The 20,069-nt window shown below is 34.5% G+C and overlaps 4 protein-coding genes and 1 non-coding gene across 5 annotated transcripts; all 5 read left to right on the top strand.

Annotated features, from left to right (window-relative positions):
• Positions 1–633: 633 nt before the first annotated feature.
• AH9.4 (putative G-protein coupled receptor AH9.4) lies at positions 634–3,979 on the top strand. Its single transcript, NM_076016.9, has 7 exons — positions 634–788; positions 941–995; positions 1,781–2,019; positions 2,216–2,330; positions 2,384–2,641; positions 3,146–3,317; positions 3,577–3,979. The coding sequence occupies exons 1-7, from the start codon at positions 685–687 to the stop codon at positions 3,726–3,728; spliced, it is 1,095 nt and encodes a 364-aa protein (NP_508417.2). The 5' UTR covers positions 634–684; the 3' UTR covers positions 3,729–3,979.
• Positions 3,980–6,832: 2,853 nt separating this feature from the next.
• Positions 6,833–11,805, top strand: AH9.6 (uncharacterized protein). Its single transcript, NM_001373240.3, has 9 exons — positions 6,833–7,045; positions 9,131–9,234; positions 9,279–9,331; positions 9,385–9,524; positions 10,629–10,700; positions 10,750–10,813; positions 10,875–10,940; positions 10,987–11,092; positions 11,447–11,805. Exons 1-9 carry the CDS (start codon positions 6,926–6,928, stop codon positions 11,595–11,597), a joined length of 876 nt encoding a protein of 291 aa, NP_001359779.1. The 5' UTR covers positions 6,833–6,925; the 3' UTR covers positions 11,598–11,805.
• A 695-nt stretch (positions 11,806–12,500) lies between these two features.
• On the top strand, positions 12,501–12,598 carry mir-248. Its single transcript, NR_002411.2, has one exon. It is a non-coding gene; the product is annotated as a pre-microRNA mir-248 (primary transcript).
• A 1,846-nt stretch (positions 12,599–14,444) lies between these two features.
• Positions 14,445–15,815, top strand: AH9.3 (uncharacterized protein). Its single transcript, NM_076015.8, has 3 exons — positions 14,445–14,950; positions 15,306–15,485; positions 15,547–15,815. Exons 1-3 carry the CDS (start codon positions 14,450–14,452, stop codon positions 15,628–15,630), a joined length of 765 nt encoding a protein of 254 aa, NP_508416.2. The 5' UTR covers positions 14,445–14,449; the 3' UTR covers positions 15,631–15,815.
• A 1,054-nt stretch (positions 15,816–16,869) lies between these two features.
• On the top strand, positions 16,870–19,123 carry crn-4 (3'-5' exonuclease crn-4). Its single transcript, NM_076014.5, has 6 exons — positions 16,870–16,932; positions 16,984–17,085; positions 17,134–17,212; positions 17,271–17,533; positions 17,591–17,749; positions 18,624–19,123. The coding sequence occupies exons 1-6, from the start codon at positions 16,897–16,899 to the stop codon at positions 18,879–18,881; spliced, it is 897 nt and encodes a 298-aa protein (NP_508415.1). The 5' UTR covers positions 16,870–16,896; the 3' UTR covers positions 18,882–19,123.
• The last annotated feature ends 946 nt before the right edge of the window (positions 19,124–20,069 follow it).

The raw sequence follows: 20,069 nt of genomic DNA, 5'->3' as shown, positions 1-20,069 counted from the left end.
CCCTTTTCTCAATTATTTTTGTTCCATGTTTTCCTACCCCAGAACTCCCCACATTTTTTGATCGGGTTTATTTGACATTTCTGCTACTGTGAACTCATCATATGAGTATTATCACAAGTTCTTAATTCTTTATTTGATTGAACTTTGCACACTTAACTGTTTGATTTTGAATGGTTATTGTGGATTTTTTTGTGAAAATGATATGTTTCCAAACATACAAAACTCATTTTTCTAGACATAATTTAAGGTTAAAACCTTTATGAATTGTTTGAAGTTTGAATATAAATATAAGTTTCTTTTGAGTTGATAATTAGCGAGTGTGTTGTAGCTATACCTCAAATTGTTTCTATTCTGCGAACAACTATTTTAATTTTTTTCAATTACTGGTCTCAATTAATATCATATGTTACAATTTTATTGAACATTTATTGTGAAAATCTAAAATATCGATTAAATTTGTTGTAGGTTAATTAACATCTAGAAATTACCAAGTATACGGTGAAACATGGAATTGCATTTTTAAAAGTAAAAACAACTGCTTTTCAAAAAAATTTTCAACTCATTCTTTGATTTTTCGAGTTACCCTCGTCACCCCGGATATGTCTGCAAACTCAATTTTATGTTCTATTTCAGTCCGCATCACATTGCTGTTTAATGCAATAGCACTACTGTTTCCCGATAAATATGGCTTTTCTTCAAAGTGCCTACTTGGTAATGGTATTCACTGTGCCAATAGCTGGAGTTATTCTAAATACTTACGTGTTGCGGAAATTAATACGAGTAGCAAGGTGAGTTTATTGTTATCACGTCTTATCAGTGAAATTTTTTGAAACAACAATTTTTTTCTGCCTGATCGTTTCAAATTCTTAGACTTCAACAAATTTTTAATCCATAATATTTGTCCATGATTTCTGATATTCATTGTTCCCATATTTTTCAGAAAAAGCGTCGTCCGCTTCGAAACCACATCGGGATTACCGCTGGCTGCCATGTCGGTGAGTTGGTGTTGTTGAGTAAAGCACAGAAAGACAAACAAGTATTATGCGAATTTTTCTTCAAAACTTTTTTTTCGAGCAAAGAGTTTTGCGGTGAGCGATGTGTAATTAGGGTGGCGAGTGTGATGGAAATTGGAAGGATAAAAAGGAAGCGTGAGAGCAGCGATCGTTGTGTGTGTGTGTTTGTAGAGCGTGAGAATTGCAGTAAAATGAAAAATCACATGGAGTCGAAAATCAACAAAAAAATCCTGACATTTCAGAAGTAGTAAATCTGAAACGGGACTTTACAGTAACATTGTATAACTCAAAGTATGAAGATCATAGTATAAATTTTCAAAAAAAAAAACATTTTTCAAAAATCCTGAGATTCAAAAAGTGGGACTTATTAAACTTTTGCCACTTTGTGAGAAAATTATAGCAGTGTGGAGTGCTCGAACACACATAAAATTACGACTTCCAAAAAAGTGGCAAAAACTGAGATTTTTTCAATTTTCAATAAATCGTATAAATATTTAGAATATGTTTATGAATTTTTTTAAAACTATTATTTGGTCAGGGTGCCATAAACATTTTAAATAGATTTTCTCACTGTCACTACTCCATCTTTAATAGGATTAGTTATAAAAAACTCTGAAAAAAATCTAAAACAAAACTTGAATCTTGCTCGAAGTTTTTTTACTGGAAAATGAATATAATATAATTGCATTCCAAAAGTGAGCACTTTTAGTTCTCATGTTTAGTATCAAAACTCAAATTTCTTTCAAAGCTGAGGTGAACATTTCCAGGTCGGCGACTCCATCACATTATGTGCTCTTCTAATGCAGGCAATATTTCACATCACTCCAAAAGGTGAAGTTCCGACAGTTGTCCTGAGCTCAATATGCAAGTTCGGCATCTTTCTTATTCATTCGACATCTGCATTCTCCGTATGGTGTTGGTTCTTTTTGTCAGTGCTTCGGTACATTGCGGTATTCCATCCGTTCAAATATCGTACTATTTGGAGGCAACCTCGAAACGCGTTAAAGTGAGTTGCGTTTTCAAAGGCGTAGTACTTTTTGGCAGAGAAAATATGCAAAAACTTGCTGGAATATAGTTTTTCTAGATTGCCGGAAAAAAAAATTGATTTTTAAATATCAATAATTCTGAAAAAAAAAGTACCCCATGCAATTTTAAAGAAACAATTCATTCCTTTTTTTCTATCATTTTTATTTCATTTTCAGGTTTCTTGCTGGTGCTGTTGGCATGTTCCAAATCTATACATTAATATTTGTAACGTACCGACAAGAAGAAAAGTCATGTGGAGAATATGATGTTTTTCACGAGAGTGCTTTTAAGGTAATCATACTTGTTGAGTTTTAGTTAATCTCATTATTTTTAATATGTTTCAGCACGTTCATCTTCTCGACATCTTTCTTTTCTACGCAATCCCATCTTTGTTACGGATCACGTTGGATTTTCTGGTTCTTATCCACTGCTATTCTCCGTTTTCAGTCGAAGGATTGGATAGGGTGACCATTGATCGGAGATATGCTATCAGTGGTCCAGCGACAACGAAGCGGTTTTCTCATACAGGGGAAACAGATACTTTGGACAATAAAGCACATGTCGCTTTGGCCATTTCAATAACTGCCAGTACGAATACACCGGTAAGCAAAAGCCAACAAATTTGCATCCAAAGTAAAACACAACTTTTTTTTGGTACTTGTGTAGTTTCAAAAAATTATCCAATACGTTTTCAAATTCATTTCTTTAAAAAATGGTAATTTAATCAAAACGTGAAATAAGTTTGCATTTTTAGGCTTTCTCTTAAAAACTATAATCCTAAACTGAACATGGACAAAAAGTTCCACGTAAAAATCTAACACTTTCGGGCCAGGACATGAATACTTTTATTCAAATGAAAAAAAATCATTTTAAAAAAATCCAACAATATATTTTGATCTTAATTTTGAATTAGCTTTTTTTTTCAAAAAAAAAAAAACTACATGCTTTCACTTTCTGATTAGTCAGTACTGACGCAGTGATTTTTGTGCAAAAATTAAAAATAATACTCGAAACCGTTAGTGTGTTCAAAATATATTTGATTCACTTCACAGAAGAAATTTTGAAATTTAGATTAATGGAAAAGCATAAAATTCTTTAAATTTCAGAGCGTCAAACGAATACACCACGGAAACCCAAAAAAGAAGACAGCAATGGTAATGAGATCAATACTAATTTCCGTGCTCAACTTGCTATTGAATCTCCCCTCACACATCTTCCGAGCTTGGGCTTCGTACGACGAGAGCAGCTTGGAAAATGAAATTGTGCGAACATTAGAACGTGAGTTTTGTGCTTCGTACACTTCCGGCCGTGGGTTTCATAAGAAAGGAAACATTTTCATCTTCTCAAAACTCAATTTTCCAAAATTTTCCCTCCATCTGTCCAGGAACTCATTTCTCCCTTAATCTCTTTTTTTTCGGCGTTTCTTTTTCTGGAGGTCGGGTTAAATCATGGGATCAGTACTCGTAAGAACGGAGCAGTGTAGACGTTATTAAAAATAAGCCCTGTCATAACAGAGTGATTTTCAAAATTTTTTCAGCAATCGCACAAATGATGTACTTCTCGCAGTTCGCGTGTAATGCTTTCTACTTGGCAACATCAATTTATGAAACCAACGGATCTCCAAGGAATACTGTAATTTCAAGCAGCAATCGTCATGTTTCGAGATGTATTTCAGATGACGAAGCTTAATTTTACATCTCATAAAATTTAGCACTAGGTACGGATACTTGCTTCTCTTCAAACCTGTTTGTCAAACTATTACATGTTCTCTCAGCATTTCTCATTGTTTTTGTTGTATTTTTGATCTCAATTGATCTACTGAACTCCTTTCTCAAATCACTCAAATTCCGCATTTTCAACGTGTAAGCCAAACAAAAATTGTGCAAAAAAAATAATTGAAAACAAATTAATAATGTGTTATAAAAATAAATTATTTGCTGGTTTCTGATAGCTTCCGTCAACATGCAAGGTGTACATGACTATAAAGAGTTTTCAATTCATACTCATCCATCTTCAAATCGTGCAGTTGGAATATTTTTAGATGAGTAATTAATTGAGATCAATTCAGAAATAAAATAGAGTCGCCTAGCTTGATAAATTGCTTACTAATAGTAAGCACGGCAAACTTTTTATGCCAAAAACAGAATTCTAGGAAATTGTTCGAAAGTTTGCTGATGTAAATTGAAACTTTTGTAATACACTGGTACTGATTATTTTCGAGAACTAAAATTCAAAAAAAAAAGTTTATTGAGAACATAATCTGAAAGAAAAAATACATTGCAAACTATGACGGCTTTTAGGTTCCTTTTTGTGAAACAACGCTATGATCTACAGCATTCTTCGAATATTGCTTATTTGATAAAGAAACTGAAATTTTTGAAATTTTACAAACAAAGATTCACAGAAAAAATACATGGTTTGCAATGAAACATGAAACATTTTTTACATTTTTTCACAAATATAGTGTGATACCAAAGCAACGACAAGTTTTAGTTATAGGTGAAGTACGTCCAGTGGAAAAATATTTTAAAAAACCATTCCTATGGTATTCAAATAGCCAAACATGCATAATAAAACTTTTCCAAATTTTTGGCAACATTTTTTATTTCAAGTTAGATAGCGGTGAAATGTTTATATATCTGTGGAAATCGCTAATAAAAAAAACGTATTTTTCTTCCAGTTTGAATTATGTTCCAAACTCTTATATTTTAGCAATGTTGGGGTTCAAACATGCGCCAGTGCTTTAGATATTTCGAGAAGTGGCGCAAACTCCGTTTTCGCCATTTTTTGACTTAAAATAAAAATTCTCCAATTTTTGTTCTGAAAAGTTGTACCATGATACTTCCGCACTCCGCCTTTAATTAAACGGAAAAATTCAATGTTTTATAACTTTACAAAATTTATCCTCAAAATCACAATGAATGAAACATTTTCCGAGTTTCATTTTGAATTATTTATTTTATTGTAACAAAACGTGCATTTTAATAACCCTCTTTGCTCCGAAGATGATGGAAAATGTGTTCCCGTCGTTTGAAATAATAAAGTCATTGAACGAAAAACGTTTACCTCTGCTTATTCCCTTCAAAAAATTTTCTTCGGAAATTTCCTCCAAATTTCCTGTTTTCCACTACTGCTGTGTTATCGTAAAGTTAATATCGAGTTAACATTAGTTGGTACTTACAAAAGCAATAAATGGTTCGGTTCATTGTGAATGTGGCTTCTTTGTCGTTTTCTTGTGGAAAATTGCTTTCCTTCTTTTAGGAGTCTCCGACTGCACAATGACTTTACAGGAAATTATTTTTCGGCCCGGTTTTTTTTGTCTTGCAAAGCTTCTAAAAACCTGGAGCTAAAAGTGTTTCGTTGGATTTAGTTAGAACGAGTCAAAATGAGTATGTGTAAAAGAGATGAACAGACTACGTTGCGGAATTTTTTTTTTGAAGACGCGTACGAGCCTGACTTCCGTCCCCTCTTGAATTTCGTTGGTGCTTTGTGGTTTGTAGTAAGTGCATCAGAGACACGCCAATAAAAGCGAAGAGTGCTCTAAAATGACATGGAGTACCTTTACCTCCGTGCTGGATTGAATTACACTTGAGAATTGGAAGAGAGCACAACTACATCTGGTTCCTAATCACAAGCGTGCTTTTTCAAATGCACTTTATTTGCAGGTGCCCTCCCCGTGAGTTATGAAATTCAACAGCAGCGCGAGTTGCAATCTTTCAGAGAGCACATTTTCTTGAGATCTCCCTCGGGAAGACTAGGCAACGCCCGTCTCAAATGAAGCTTTAGATGAGATGACGTATAGTGTGTTGCCAAGTGAGTTTTCACTTTTTAAAATAAAATTGAAGCATGGAAAAAAATAAATGGACCAGATAAAATTTGATTCGGTTTTGTCCAAAAAACTGCAGAAACATTTCTGAAATTCTAGGCGTGAGAGAGAGAGAGTACACAGTAATGAATAATTCAACATTCTCAGTATATGGGGTGAAATTTGAGTAAATATTTGAAACACTACTTTGGGATCTTGACTTCTACAAATTTTGAATGGAATACCTCGAGAATTTATTTGTGATACTGAATGAATGTAGGTACTTTCAAGGTAAACCTGCACCAAATATGTTTATCATTTTTAAAATTCAACGTAATTTTTTAGTTTTAGTATTAGTGTTTTCTTAACCTGAGAATGCAAATCAATTTCCCATTTTGATTAAATTATCAGGTGAGTGGAAATTGAAAAAAATTTCTGAGACAGGTACCAAAAAAACTGAATCCCTGTATTTGGAAGATAGATCACTCCTTTTCTGAAAGATCTTGTGTTTTCGCGTCAGAAATATTTACAATCATTAACTCGTCTTTCCATTAATATTCATGAGTACTCAACTTTATTACTACCCAATACATCACTTCCAAAAACTTGGTCTCTAGCTATAAAAAGTGCGAAGTATGAAGAAAATGAAAAAAGGAAAGGAAAGACGCACTTCTCTAAGAAAAAAACTCAATTAAGCAACCTGGACTTGTCACTGAGAACAAGGACAAGAGCAAGAACAAGTATCGAAATAGAATGTTTGTACGTACGTTAATCGTGAATTCTCTTAGTGTGTGGCGTACCCCTTGGGAGAAATGTTTTCAAGTCCAGTGTTCACTACTATAAGCTTCCCCCCGTTTTCCTATTGCCCAATGTCTCCTAGCCTCCTCAGTCGGCGCCAAAGTGGGCGGAGCGCATTGGCGGCGCTGCCTGCGCGCGCTTCGGACACGACCGTCGTCGGGCGAAGCACACAGAGAGCAACTCCTCGGGTTTTGGTGAATCAGTCGGTCGCCGCCGCCGTCGTCGTTTTTGGCAGAGCATATTATTGGTGTGGAGCACACAATGTCCTAACTCTCATGGCAATATGATGCGCAAGCTACTCGTCATCTGCCTTCTGACGGTCTATGCCCAAGGGGGTCAGATTCCTGTGCCTCCCATATTTTCACCATGCAACTTCCCATCTCCGATCACCGAACCTAGTTTTGTGAGTTCAACTTTTTCATGTTTTATTTTTTTATTTGCTGAACTTTAAAATCTCCCCTCAACTTTTAAGAACCAAAAAAGCTTTAGCTTCAAATTTCCAATTTCTTTTCTAGAAAAACTGAGGTAGGAAGAATGAGAAAAAAGGAAAAATAATTAGCATTGTTCGTTCTGAAAATGCAAAAATAAGATAAATTATACATTCCCTCTGTTTTGCCCTAGGAGGGGTAGCCTTCGTTCCATGTGCCCCACAAATCACTCAAGCGTTCGTAAACCTTGCAATTAGAAACCCAATTATTTTTTGCTGCTCAGTATTGCTTTATTGTTTATATATATATATATATATTTTTTCTGCGCCGTATCCTACTTTTTTCCACTATACTTCTCCTCCTTTCTCCTTTTTCTATATACTTTGCGAAAAGTTGAACGGCCCTCCAAAACTCGTCGAGGAAGAAGGATGAGAAAGGAAAGCCGCGTGGAAAAGACGAAGACGTCGTGCTTTTTTTTTCTATTTGCATATTGAGCATTTGCTCATCCTTATGAAACCAATCAAGTGAAAGACAATCGTTGTTTTTTTTGTGTCCGTAGTCTTAGATTTACTCTGGCGATATCCGGAAGAATGACGAATTTCGAGTTTTTTTTTCAGAGATTTAATTGTGCACTAGAGGGAGGAAACCCCATAGTTTCGAACTTTTGACTTGTGATTCAAAATTTGACACTCAAATTTTAAAGTCAAGACCTACCCGGTGAACTGCGTGAACGACATTAGTCATTCTTGTGGTCTCCTTTGGAAACCACAAGGTGAACAACATCGTCTCGCCGCCCCGTAAACGCAATTTGTGAAAGCCGAAAAACTCAAACTCCTTTTCTCTTTTGTATTGAAAACCACAAATAGAAGAAAAGGAAATTCCTCGGCGACAACAAAAAAGAAATTGTGTCCCCCCTCCCTGCCTTTCTTCTGCTTATGCTTCCTTCCAGGTTGCTCAAGGACCCTCGTTTATTGTGTCGCAAAAAGTTCACAATTTTTTTTTGAAGGACTGAGGAGCCGAAAAACTTTGTGAAAAGAAGAGTTTGATCTGAAATCAACAATTGTCAAAATTGTCAAAAACATTTTGCAAACTCCCTAAACTTCTTGAGATTTATAGAAAAAACCTGAAATGTATTTTTAGCATAGGAGTAATTTTGATTCTCCTCCAAATTGTCAGCTCATCTCTGTAGACCAAAAAAAAAAGTTATGCAGACAAAAAGGCACGCGACTCAAAAAAAATGATATATACATACACATGTATTTATTTGACGTCTTCCATCATATTTTATTGTGAAAAGGAAAGAAACGACCACCACATCCATTTTAGTTGATGCGAGCCATGTGAAACACTTGTCAAGCATATATTCATGAAAAAAGTCACTACGTACTCAAAACCCGACAGAATATGTTATGCATATGTGAGGAAGGTCACGGGGGTGAAATTGTAAATTTCTACTACATATTAAGAACGTTACAAAGCAAATAAATTTGCAGTAGTAAGTTACAACAGTGACCTTTGGAAAAATTATTCAATTTTCCGTATTTTCCCTATTAAAATCGCAACGGGGCTCTTTTTTATCGGCCTATGCCGCGGTTAATTTTCACGGTATTAAAATGAGTACCGTCACTAATTTTAAGGTCCTTTTTGAATGCAGCACTATTAGAGACTGCAGTACTGATTTTCAAAAACCTCTTTTCAGTTGTAGATCACTAGCTCTCAGTCACAAAAACTCATATTTTAGGCCTGAATTTAATATTTAATTTTTTAAATTCATTTTGTGAATTAACAAAGAATCATTAAAACATGTTCAGAAAAAGTTTCCAAAATGTCGAAACTAATGAGGTTTCACAAAAAAAAATTGCAATAAAAAAAGGGTTGCCGCATGAATTGAAAATATACGGTATCTACAAGACTATAGGAAAATAAATTGGAATTTATTTTCTCAGATGACAAAGGACAAATCTATATTTGATTCAACAGTTCGCGAATTTTTAATTTTGATTTCAAAAATTAAATATATATTCTGTTTCTGCAACTCATTCAAATCTACCTAATTTCAGCACCGATCGGTTTGCTACACAATTCCTCGACTTCCGTTTGTGTGCGATCTTCATCACCAACTGGCTTACACAAATGTTTATGGAATTGAAAAAGCTTATAATAAGTATAAACAATTCTTTTTTTTCAATCTTAACACCCAATTTTCAGGTATCGATCACTCTTCACAAACGGCAATACTTCAACACTTGCCGTCATAATCAGTTGAGAAATACACCTGCCTCTCTCTTGTCCAACGAAATTATATTTTTTCCAGCAAAACAACTGGAGCAGCCTGCTTCTGCAAATGATGTCATGAAAAAAACCGAGTACGCTTGTCTCTTTGATAACGAATGCGACCAGATTGACGGGGACATGGTGACTGGAATTGTCGGAAATGTGCGGAAGTTCCTACGGGTAGGTCGGTGTGGTCGGAGGTTTCAAAAAGTATACGTTTTTAGCGGGAGGGGGGAGGGGGTTAGTCCAAAGTTGAGCTTGCAAAGTGGGGACAGGAAGGGGAACTGAATCATTATGAGCCAATTTTCTATCACGTTTTCCACATTGCACGCAAGTATCGCTCTTTTTTTGGGTGAAGTGGTTGCAGTGCGCAAAGTGGGCACATCTTCAACACGTGCTAGAAATGATGAATCTTGAGTTGAGGGACTCTCAGAATGTAGCAAAACGTTTTCTGAGAAAAATACTTCCTGCGTGAGATACAAAAACGAAATTGAATGCAGTGCTAAACGGTTTCCAATAAAATCTATTTTTGAAGAATGGAGTTCACAAAATAAAAATATTCAGATATCTCAGTAAATCCCCATGTATAGACTTAATGTATAGATTCAAAATGTGCTCAAATGAACTAACTTCGTTATAAAACTTTTTTTTTTAATTTATAATTTTTTCTGACGGTTAAAGATTTAAAAAAAAAATCAGCTAATTTTAGATGCAATCTTAAATTTTGCAAACTTTTTTGTGGCACCTAGATGTGATAAAGATTGCACATTGAATTTCATAAGATTTTATTTTTATTAACTGTATAATTCGGTCTTTATATATTAATTTAGGTAAATTTTAAGGATTATAATAAAATAAACATTAATTTCCGACAGCTGTGACATGGGAAATTTTGCAAAATTTAGGGTTTCAGCTAGCATTAGCACAATTGTTTGAAAACATTTTTAACCGTTTTGAAAAGTTTTTGGGAAGCTTTTGATAAGTCTCATATTGATATTTGATTTGTTTAGAAAAACTTGTTATTTAAAATATAGCAACACTTTTAAAATATAGCAACACTTTTAAAATATAGCAACAATTTAGTTCTCCTTCAACGGCAAATTTACAGATCAATTTTATGAGGAAAAATATTTTGGTGAAATAGCATTGCAGTTATTCTAATCGAAAAAATACGGTATGGCAAATTATTGCGGACTGGTTTTAAAAAAAGCTTCAATGATAATAAGATGCAGAAGCTGTGATATTCGTGTGTACTTGGCTGAAATCAAAAATTGTATATTTCAGGTTTATTCGTGGAAAGTATATGAGCGATGGTTTGGTGTCGGAGAATCTTGCACCAAGACAAATTTGCTAGCGGTAAGTGATGCCATTCTATCCATTCACTCCTTCCAAATATGTTTTCCAGCTTGTTGTAATCGATGGAGTTGTGAATGACGCCAGAAAAATTCCATACGTGAGATTGCACACAGGTACATTTCAAACTCGAGCAAAACTCAAAACTTATGACTTCGATCAACTCAATTATTCCAGGCTCACATCGTCTTCGAATGTTACTTCCAAACATACAAAGTGAAGTCAACAATGCGTTGGTGCAAGGTACGCGCATAACTGAATGCTAACCAGAAACGGTGTATTGTTTAAGGCTGGCCACTAGCAAAGGTTATCGAGGATCTGGTGGATGATGTGGGATATGCACTGAAAGATTATTACGAGCTGAACGGTGAACAGAGAGATCATTCCGTTCCAATGTAAGTTATTGGAGCTGATTCTTGGTTGTGAAGGGGATATGGTTTGGGAAAACAGCCTTGGAATAGTGTAGGTATGGTATCGGTGTGGTATCGGTGTGGTATCGGTGTGGTATAGGTATGGCAAAGGTATGTTATAGGTATGGCAAAGGTATGTTATAGGTATGGCAAAGGTATGTTATAGGTATGGTATAGGTATGGTATAGGTATGGTATAGGTATGGTATAGGTATGGTATAGGTATGGTATAGGTATGGTATAGGTATGGTATAGGTATGGTATAGGTATGGTATAGGTATGGTATAGGTATGGTATAGGTATGGTATAGGTATGGAAAATATATTTTCAATCATTTCAGGTGGGCACGAAACCTATTTCTGGTCTGCTTGGCACTTGTCATCACTGCTCTTCTTGTCGAGTGGTACGTGGTGAGAAGGAAAATCGGAGTGCAAAAAAGTGGATCCATTAAGATTGCGTCAGGAAAGAGCAAAACACATCTCATGTTCTAATGTTCGTAGTGTCATATCTGAAACTTTTGTACATTTATTTTTATGTAATTGTTTTCAATCTCTCTCATTCGGGTTTACGGTGATTTTTTTTTTCAAATTTTCACTGCTAGAGTCAACGATCAATAATAGTTGACTGTTTAACTTGTATTTCTTATTTTTTTAAGGTTTATTTTTTCAACAAAATAAAGTGAAGAATATTTTCCAAATTTGAAAAGTTTGAATAATAAAAATAAAATCGTCTTTGTTTATATAAACAAAACTTAATATATTCGGTGCCTATTTTGAGCTGACTAATCTTCTATATAAAGGGGCCTAGCTCCATTGGGGAATTTTTCTGGGGATTTTCTCAAAATTCACTTATATGATTCCAAAGCGGCCGAATATCATAATAAACCACTCACATTTTTAGTCAACGTTTTGGCAAGTTACCATCATTTTTGAATGTCGTATGGAATGTTTTAACAGAAAAAAAACCAAATTAAAATTAAAATATGAAAATCGTAGAAAGTTTTTTTTGTTGATTTCCAAAATCATAAGGGACAAAAACTGGGTAATTGCTACACTTCGTTAATAAATAAAACATTTCTAATTTTTTTGAAAAGTTGTTCTATGATATGATATTTGGTTATTTTAGCACCATAGGAGTAGTATTAAACCTTTAAACATTTATTCACCACTTATCAAAAACAAACAATGTTGTTTTTATTTTTCACCTAGTCTCTATAATTCCTACTTTTACGCAAAGAATCAAAACATCTCTAGACTCTTATCTTTCCCACTTTTCCTCTTCATGCTCGAAGAAAAGACACTACATAAAATTGATAATGATAAAATATTGAATCAATGTTTATTGTTCATCAATTCCACTGTTTTTTCTCATTTATTAGCATAAAATGTTACTACTTTCCCGGCTGCAACTACGGTAAGCGGTATCCAGCCGATGTTTTCAATACTGCATTTGAATACACGTGCACGGATAACGCTCATTGTTTTTCGCATGCCAATTTCACAAATGGAAAGTGAGTTTTCGAAATGCAATAATATTTTAAATATTTCGTTTGAAAAGATTTTTATGTTAAGATAGCATGCAAAAGCTTATGGTAAAACCACACATATCTAGTGGATTTCTTTAACATTGAGAGATGTATTGAGGATATTTTCTCTCACGTGAATATTTTATATTCCCTCATAATTCTGAACAAAAGCCACGAACTCAACGTCTACTGCCGCTATATATTTGAAAAACGTGCTTTTCAGTTTAGTTTTCAAGTTTTTCATAGTTTTTTAAAGATAAAGTACGGTCAGTGGGGAAATAATCGATGTTAAAATAATTATGTATCATAACAAAACACTTCAAAAAAGTTTTTCAATTTGTTTCAAAAAGTGTTAACTACTGCTTGTCATTGTTTTGGAAGTCATCTCTCAAAATTTTTTTTTTGATTTTTATGGTCTATTTATGTTTCTAAAAATAAATATTCAGAACAGGGTAAGCGGCAAACTGGGCAAATGGGCAAATTGCCGGTTTGCCGATTTGCCGGAAGATGTTTGCTTACTTCTCAAAATAGATGAAGGAACATTCACAGGATGCGTACAATTTTGCCGCTTAAAATTGAAATTCCGAAATTTCTAAAAAAAAATGTGCGAGACCACAACTTTCCGAAAGTATTCGGCAATTCCGGCAATTTTCCGACTTGTCGGAAATTTCAATTCCGGCAATTTGCCAATTAGCTAGAAAAATCGTTTGCCACCCACCCCTGATTCTAACACTGTGTGAATTCGAACATTCGATATTGCTAAATTTTTGTAAAAAACTGCCAAAAACTGAAGATTTGCCAATTTCTTACTCTCAACGAAAACGATACGAAAATTTTTTGAAAATTTTTACTATGATTTATTTTTGCTCCTTTTGGCACTACTACTCCGTTTCAAATTTTCTGTAAAGTGGTTTTTTTTTAACTTTTCTAACTTGAAAACAAGAAAATTATAAGAAACTAAAGTGATCTTGATTTTCTGTTTAGTAAATGAATTCTATGAGTTTCTAAATTTTTTTTTGATGAATTTGAATTTTTATTTTATTTATGAAATCCTCTATTTTCCCGAGTCTCCTCCATCTGCCACACAAAAAAACAGTAATGAACATCTGCTCTATACCCAAGGCGGGAGAAACACATGTATGAGACCAAACCATCGATTTTTGGTGGGGAGCACACGCATACGGCAACCGTGTTACCCTGCGTCTCACGTTGTTACATTTTCCATTGTGCGTTCCGTTTTGAGTACAGCTTTTTTTCTTGCATTTCGCTAAATGGTTTTGAAACTGTAACATGTTTTTTGTGAAGTGAATTATAACAAAAAAAAATTGAATGTGATATCAGATAATTTTCCAGGAATTTTTTTTGTTGCTATTTTTAAAGGAGGACCGACAATTGAATTTTGACTACTTTCTTTCCTGTTTATTTACTGTTTGTTTGCTGGTTTTTGAGAAAAATACACAATTATTTTTTAACCAGAATTTTTCTGAAACGTGTGAGTTTGTTTTTTACTGGGTGTGTATCAAAATTTAGCATAAATTCTGAAATTTTTTTGGTAATTTTAATTTCTCTGTTATTGTAAACTAGCTCAAACATATTGATTCTTATTTAATTGGTTCTGAAAATTTAGAAAAATGTGGATTTAATTTTAAGAACTAACTAGACTAAATGAAGATTCATTATTTTTTTTATGTAGATCTAAATTTGTTTGTTTCATTTTTCGAATGTTAGTTCTAATTGGTATATGCATACTTTTTTTTTCTTTTTTTTTACATTCCAGAAATTCAAATCCCTGCTTAATTGTATTTTTTTGTAGGTAATATGTCGTCACCAACTCCAAAACATGAACCACAAGAGAATGACAGTTCTCTTCCGGATGAATCGATGGAAGTAGATGGACCGGAAGACTTATCCGTGAAGAAAGAAGTCCAGGAAGCAGTAAAAACGGAAGAAGCTGGTAGTTCACCAAAAGCGACAACTACAACTGACGGCGAGGTTCCTGAGAAAGATTCCGCCGATGAGAATGCCGAGAAAAATCAAGTTGACTCAATGGAAAACCCTAAAACTGAAGAAGGCATTGTGACTGCTGATGAGAAAGTTGACAGTTCTGATGATAACAAAAATGCTCAAAAAACGGATGGAGAGAAGTCACAGGTTGCTGAAGATGTGGCGGATGCAGAGGTGACTGAGAAAATTGGGTCTGGAGTAAATGATGAACTGGAAAACGTCGAAGAGGCTGAAAAGGAAGTGAAAAAGGAAGGTGATGACGAGGAAAGTGGAGCTCAAGATCCTGCTGTGATTCAGTTGAGAAAAGAAATTGCGGTAAGTGTTCACAAATGTTTAAATAAAATTTTAATACATTTTGAGTAGTGAAATGTCATGTATTACCATAATAATTATTAATTAAATGTCTAAAAAACCAAATTGAAAAGAAAATATTCTGGAAAAATTGTAATAATACGTAGTTTAAATTCTTTAAGTTCAACTAAAATTTCCAATTTCTTAAATTTTTAACCGTAGTGAAAATTGCTACCTTTTCCTAAGGTCTCATTACGGAATTAGTTAATCTTAAGTATTTTAGAGTAGACGCGGAATTTCTGAAGTTTTTTAAAGAATACTTTATGACCTACTTTCTGTTTCGTTCTGTGTAATTTTTCTCATTTTTGAAAACTTTCAGGCAGCCATCAACACTTACCAAAAACAGTTTGACGATCTCAATCTTACTCAGCGAATCGCCCAACCAGGTATCTCGGAATACACGCAAATGGTTATCACAAAAAAGTTGAACGCCAGTACAGCTCATATTGATGGTTATAAAGGGAAAATTGCAATGGCCAACACTGTCGAGCAGCTACAGGTGGGAGTTTGCATTAATTGAGATTTGTAATAAACTAAATAAAAAACTTGTGCCTTTTCAGAATCTGTTGACAGAAATCAACCAGCAAATCCGTCGTGCCCGTCAATCCGCAGAAATCAATGCAATGCTAGGACCCCCATTTTGAAATATTCCATGTGATAGATCTCAATTTTGTTTTGAACACGTTTTTTAAAAAATGTTTCTGAAAATGTTCCCGATTATTCTTTCTTCAAGCGTGAACGATTTTTGTTTACGTACCCCAATGACCGTTTTGTATTTACAACATTTTTTGAACTTTATCAATTTTGACTTTGCAATAAAATCTTATGTCTTTTGGCTATTTATTTTAGTAGAAAAAATTAGGAAAATCTTCAGAAATCATCCGTCAATTGTTCGGCAATTTTCACCGGCAATTTTCAACATTCGGAAAATTTTTGAACACTTTCTCGGTTGTTTGAAGTTAATTAGAAGTTATTTTCAAGTAAAGAAAATATTTTTCTATATTGTATCATTAAATTTTTATGAAAAGTATCGGTGGAACATGCCCAACCGTCTCAACTTGTAGAATTTGGCAAAACTCTGGAAGACTTTCAGAGTCAGTCCTTACTTTTTCTTTACTTTTTTTTTACTTTTTATTTTCTTTTTATTTTCTTTTCACTCTTTACTAGCTGGTTTGTCAATAAAATTCTAGACTCATCAACTGTATATTTTCCCGCCCCAAAAAAGTTGGCGTTCCCATCTTGAGGCGATTGCGTAATAGAAATCAAAATAACAATGCGTTCGAGAGCATACTGAGAGAGAGCGGAGACGTAGAGAAAGAGAGACACAGTGAGGAGGGACGGTTTCAGCGTTGATGAGTCATTTGGCCTTTTTGATGAGATTTGACCCCCGCCAAAAAAGTGTGTGACCTCCGCTCACTTGCTGCCTGTGTCTCGATGCCGCGCGTTGCGACGTCGTTGCGCATCCATTTTTAGTTTCATAATCTTGCATGCTCTCTTTCGCAACAACGTTTTCCAATTTCCGATTAAGTTTTTTTTCTAACTTTTGATATTAGTGCTAAATAGATACTGAATCTAACTACTGCGTTGACTTTCTTGTTTCTCTCTTCTCGTTTTCCACAAACAGCTCAAATGTTTAAGAATTGTCGTCAGTACTTTATGTTTCTAAGCCTTAGTAATCCGAACATATATTCAAAGTTTGCCGTTCGCTTTCTGCGTCTCGTTCTCTCTCGTTAACACTGTCCGCATTGGCCACCTATCACTTGGACCGTCGTTTGCAATTATTGATTTTCCAGATTGCGATTCTAAGCCAAATTCAATTTTGCATCTCTCTTTTCTTTATACTCTTTCTGTATCTTTTCTTGCCAATAATCTACATTTTTCAGGTCACCGCTCTCTGTACACAATACAGGATGGCTTACCAACACTGTCCGTTTGATACTTTATTGGTAGGTTCAGCTCAAAATTGTGTGCATCTAAAATATCAATTTCAATTTCAGATTCTCGACTTTGAGACAACATCCGATGCTGCTAATCAAGATTACCCGTGCGAAGTCATTCAGTTCGCGATCGTTGCCTATGATGTCCCAAATGATAAAATTGTGAGAAATTTTGCCGTTTAAAAATATTTAATAATAGTTAATTTTCAGCGTGAGGACATTAGTTTCAACAAGTACGTCAAACCTGTTCTCAATCGGACTTTGACAAAGAACTGTGTCGATTTTACCGGTACGTTTTTATAGTTTGGTTATTTTTATAAATATACATAATACAATAAAGTTTTCAGGAATCCCGCAACGTTCCATTGACACCGCCGACACCTTTGATGTGGTCTACGAGCAGTTCCAGCAGTGGCTCATCACGCTTGGATTGGAAGAAGGAAAGTTCGCTTTCGTCTGTGACAGTCGTCAGGATTTGTGGCGTATTGCTCAGTATCAGATGAAACTGTCCAATATCCAAATGCCAGCTTTCTTCCGTCAGTACATCAATTTGTACAAGATTTTCACGAATGAGATGGATCGAATGGGCCCCAAAGAGCTTTCTGCGACGGTGAGTTCAATTGCAAATAGTTTTTAAAAAAATGTATGATATAAATAATCTTTTCAGACCAACATCGGCAAGATGAACGAATACTACGATCTGCCAACCATCGGACGTGCTCATGATGCCATGGATGACTGTCTGAATATTGCTACTATTCTCCAGCGAATGATTAACATGGGCGCAAAAGTTACTGTGAACGAGCTGCTGACCTGTTGTGCTTCGGTAAGTTTCGATCAATGTTGAAGATCATCTTACAGCCTTTTTATTATCTTCAACTAATATTATGCCAGTGCCCACACTGACCAATCCAAAATTAGATAAAGACCTAGTAGTCCCGCACTGGCTTTTTGAAAAACTAACCGAACATTGTAGATCAATTTGTAAAAGCGTCAATTTTTAGGGAAAAATCACATTAATGCGTGTAGAGCCGATGAAGAAAAATGAATAATTTTCAAAGGATTTTTATACTAAAACAAACTAGTATTGTAGTCTCTGTAAATTTTGCACCCCTAGGTGAATTAAAGACGGAGCACCGAAACTTGACACTATTTTTTCACCCAAAACGGCCTAAAACAACAGGCTTTTTGTAACGAGACGTGCAGAATTTTTTTTCAAAAACATACTTATTTTAGGCTAAAATCACAAATTTTGCCAGATTTAAGCCTCATTTTTATCAAATTATCATGCTTCAATATATATTCTCGTAATTTATTACTCGTTTGTTAGTTGATTTAAATTCATGCTCGGTTGATGGGAACACAAAACTGTATCATATTCGTGTCCCCATAGACCGAAAATGTATTTAAATCAACTAATTAACTTGCAACAAATTACGAAAATATTTAACAAAAAGTGATAATCAAATAAAAAATTCCTTCTGCAAGTTGTGGCTTTGTCAATTTGTCCTTATTTGAGCTCTTCGGTGAAAATAAATAATTTCCCTCCACTCAAAAGTATTAACCTGTAGTTTTGGCCATTTTGCGTCCAAAAAGCGAATTCTCCGATTTTGGTGCTCCCACTTCAAAAATTAGTCTGACGTTAAAAATATCAAAACCACTGTTTTCGAAACTGGTGTATAATTTTATTTTCCTTACAGTGGCGCAGACAACCGCTGGTCTACAACAAAGAATGGAGAAGCAGCTTCATGGACGCTGGAAAGATTTTCGAAAGAGTCCTGCCACTTGTCGTGACTACAATTCGCGCAGGCGACTTTCGTCTCGAGATGTACGGAGTCTGCCGCTATTGCCGCAAAGGAATGGATGTGTGTGGAACAAGTCATCAGCAGACACCACATGATCTCTACAAAAATGAGGAGGATCCTATCCACTTTGCCAAAATTGCCGGTTACTACTAGAATCCGTGAACATCATCAATTTAATACCAAGTTTTTTTTTTCAAATCGCATCTCTTCATTACTTGTCCTTGTACTTGTTACTTGTGATAAGGAATTTTTTCCAAGCTCTCCGTGTACTCTGAAACGAGTTTTTATTCAGATTTTTACGGTATTTGCCCATCACGGGTTTTCTCATGTCATTACGTTTTTTGACTTTTGAATTATCACAAATTTTTATATTAATATAAACTCTTAATTATCAATTCTTCAGAAACTGATTTAAAAAAGTGTATAAATAGACGTGCCAAATATTGCCAGAAAAGCGTCGTCAACTCCGTATTGTCTTTCACCACATTCCAGTATCTTCTTACACTTTTAAAATGAGACGAAAATGTGGTTTTTTTTAATATATCTATTCTCTATTTTTGCAAAACTTTTTTAAAAATAGATGTTTCTGTCCCTTTCTATTTAACAGTTGCTATTGATAATCCGATTTATTTGATTTTCTCGAATGATAAGAAATTAAAACAATTTTGAAACTTTTTCTGCCGACTGTTGCTCCTGCTTGCATGCTGACCCGCTCTGTGTTTGTACAAGTCATTTAGCGAGCCCACGGCAAAGATATATATTTTTTGTTAGCTCATTCACCCCCTGCAAAAAAAGCTTATCTGTTGATTTTTGAAAACTAACTGTCTGCACTTTGTGAAGTAAGAATGGCTTGTGACTCAGTTTTATTTGAAAGTTTGAAATTTTTTCTGGATTTTTTTTAAATTAACAAACTATTTGAGAACTAGTGTTTCTAATATATTGCTCATAGCATATCCTATACCTTTTACTAAAATTTTTTGAAGCTCTCGAGTTTAGAATCTGTTTGCTAATTCAAAGATGGAGTAGCACCAGCGGTGCCGAAATGAACAAAATAGCTTTTTTTCAGAAGTATGTGACAGTGCAAAAGTTTTCCCAAAACTTGGAAAAATTCAGTGATTGCAGCTTTTTGAAAAAAAAACTTTAAAAGCTGTTTTGAAAAGTTTTACTCTACATGAGTCTATCACACTTTTTTCCACATTTTAAAATAATATTCCGACTCCAGTTCCCTAGGGCTTCACAAGTACATTGTAAGCTGTAAATAAGCACAATTTTTTTATTATTCAAATAAAATTTTTATTAAGTTTTTATTTTTTTTATTTCACACTGTCAAGTGTGTAGATT

The sequence above is a fragment of the Caenorhabditis elegans genome, chromosome X, assembly GCF_000002985.6.
Source record: "Caenorhabditis elegans chromosome X".
NCBI lineage: Eukaryota > Metazoa > Nematoda > Chromadorea > Rhabditida > Rhabditidae > Caenorhabditis > Caenorhabditis elegans.
The sequence above is the reverse complement of the archived record's forward strand: the minus strand, read 5'-3'. Positions and strand labels throughout refer to the sequence as shown.

Bases quoted from the DNA above. Each gene is read 5' to 3' on its own strand.
- AH9.4 (NM_076016.9), top strand. From the start codon at position 685: ATGGCTTTTCTTCAAAGTGCCTACTTGGTAATGGTATTCACTGTGCCA. The intron at 996-1,780 runs GTGAGTTGGTGT...GAACATTTCCAG, and splicing joins TACCGCTGGCTGCCATGTCG to GTCGGCGACTCCATCACATT. The intron at 2,020-2,215 runs GTGAGTTGCGTT...TTTCATTTTCAG, and splicing joins CAACCTCGAAACGCGTTAAA to GTTTCTTGCTGGTGCTGTTG.
- AH9.6 (NM_001373240.3), top strand. From the start codon at position 6,926: ATGATGCGCAAGCTACTCGTCATCTGCCTTCTGACGGTCTATGCCCAA. The intron at 9,525-10,628 runs GTAGGTCGGTGT...TGTATATTTCAG, and splicing joins ATGTGCGGAAGTTCCTACGG to GTTTATTCGTGGAAAGTATA. The intron at 10,941-10,986 runs GTACGCGCATAA...GTATTGTTTAAG, and splicing joins CAACAATGCGTTGGTGCAAG to GCTGGCCACTAGCAAAGGTT.
- AH9.3 (NM_076015.8), top strand. From the start codon at position 14,450: ATGTCGTCACCAACTCCAAAACATGAACCACAAGAGAATGACAGTTCT. The intron at 14,951-15,305 runs GTAAGTGTTCAC...GAAAACTTTCAG, and splicing joins AGTTGAGAAAAGAAATTGCG to GCAGCCATCAACACTTACCA. The intron at 15,486-15,546 runs GTGGGAGTTTGC...GTGCCTTTTCAG, and splicing joins ACACTGTCGAGCAGCTACAG to AATCTGTTGACAGAAATCAA.
- crn-4 (NM_076014.5), top strand. From the start codon at position 16,897: ATGGCTTACCAACACTGTCCGTTTGATACTTTATTG. The intron at 16,933-16,983 runs GTAGGTTCAGCT...TTTCAATTTCAG, and splicing joins GTCCGTTTGATACTTTATTG to ATTCTCGACTTTGAGACAAC. The intron at 17,213-17,270 runs GTACGTTTTTAT...TAAAGTTTTCAG, and splicing joins GAACTGTGTCGATTTTACCG to GAATCCCGCAACGTTCCATT.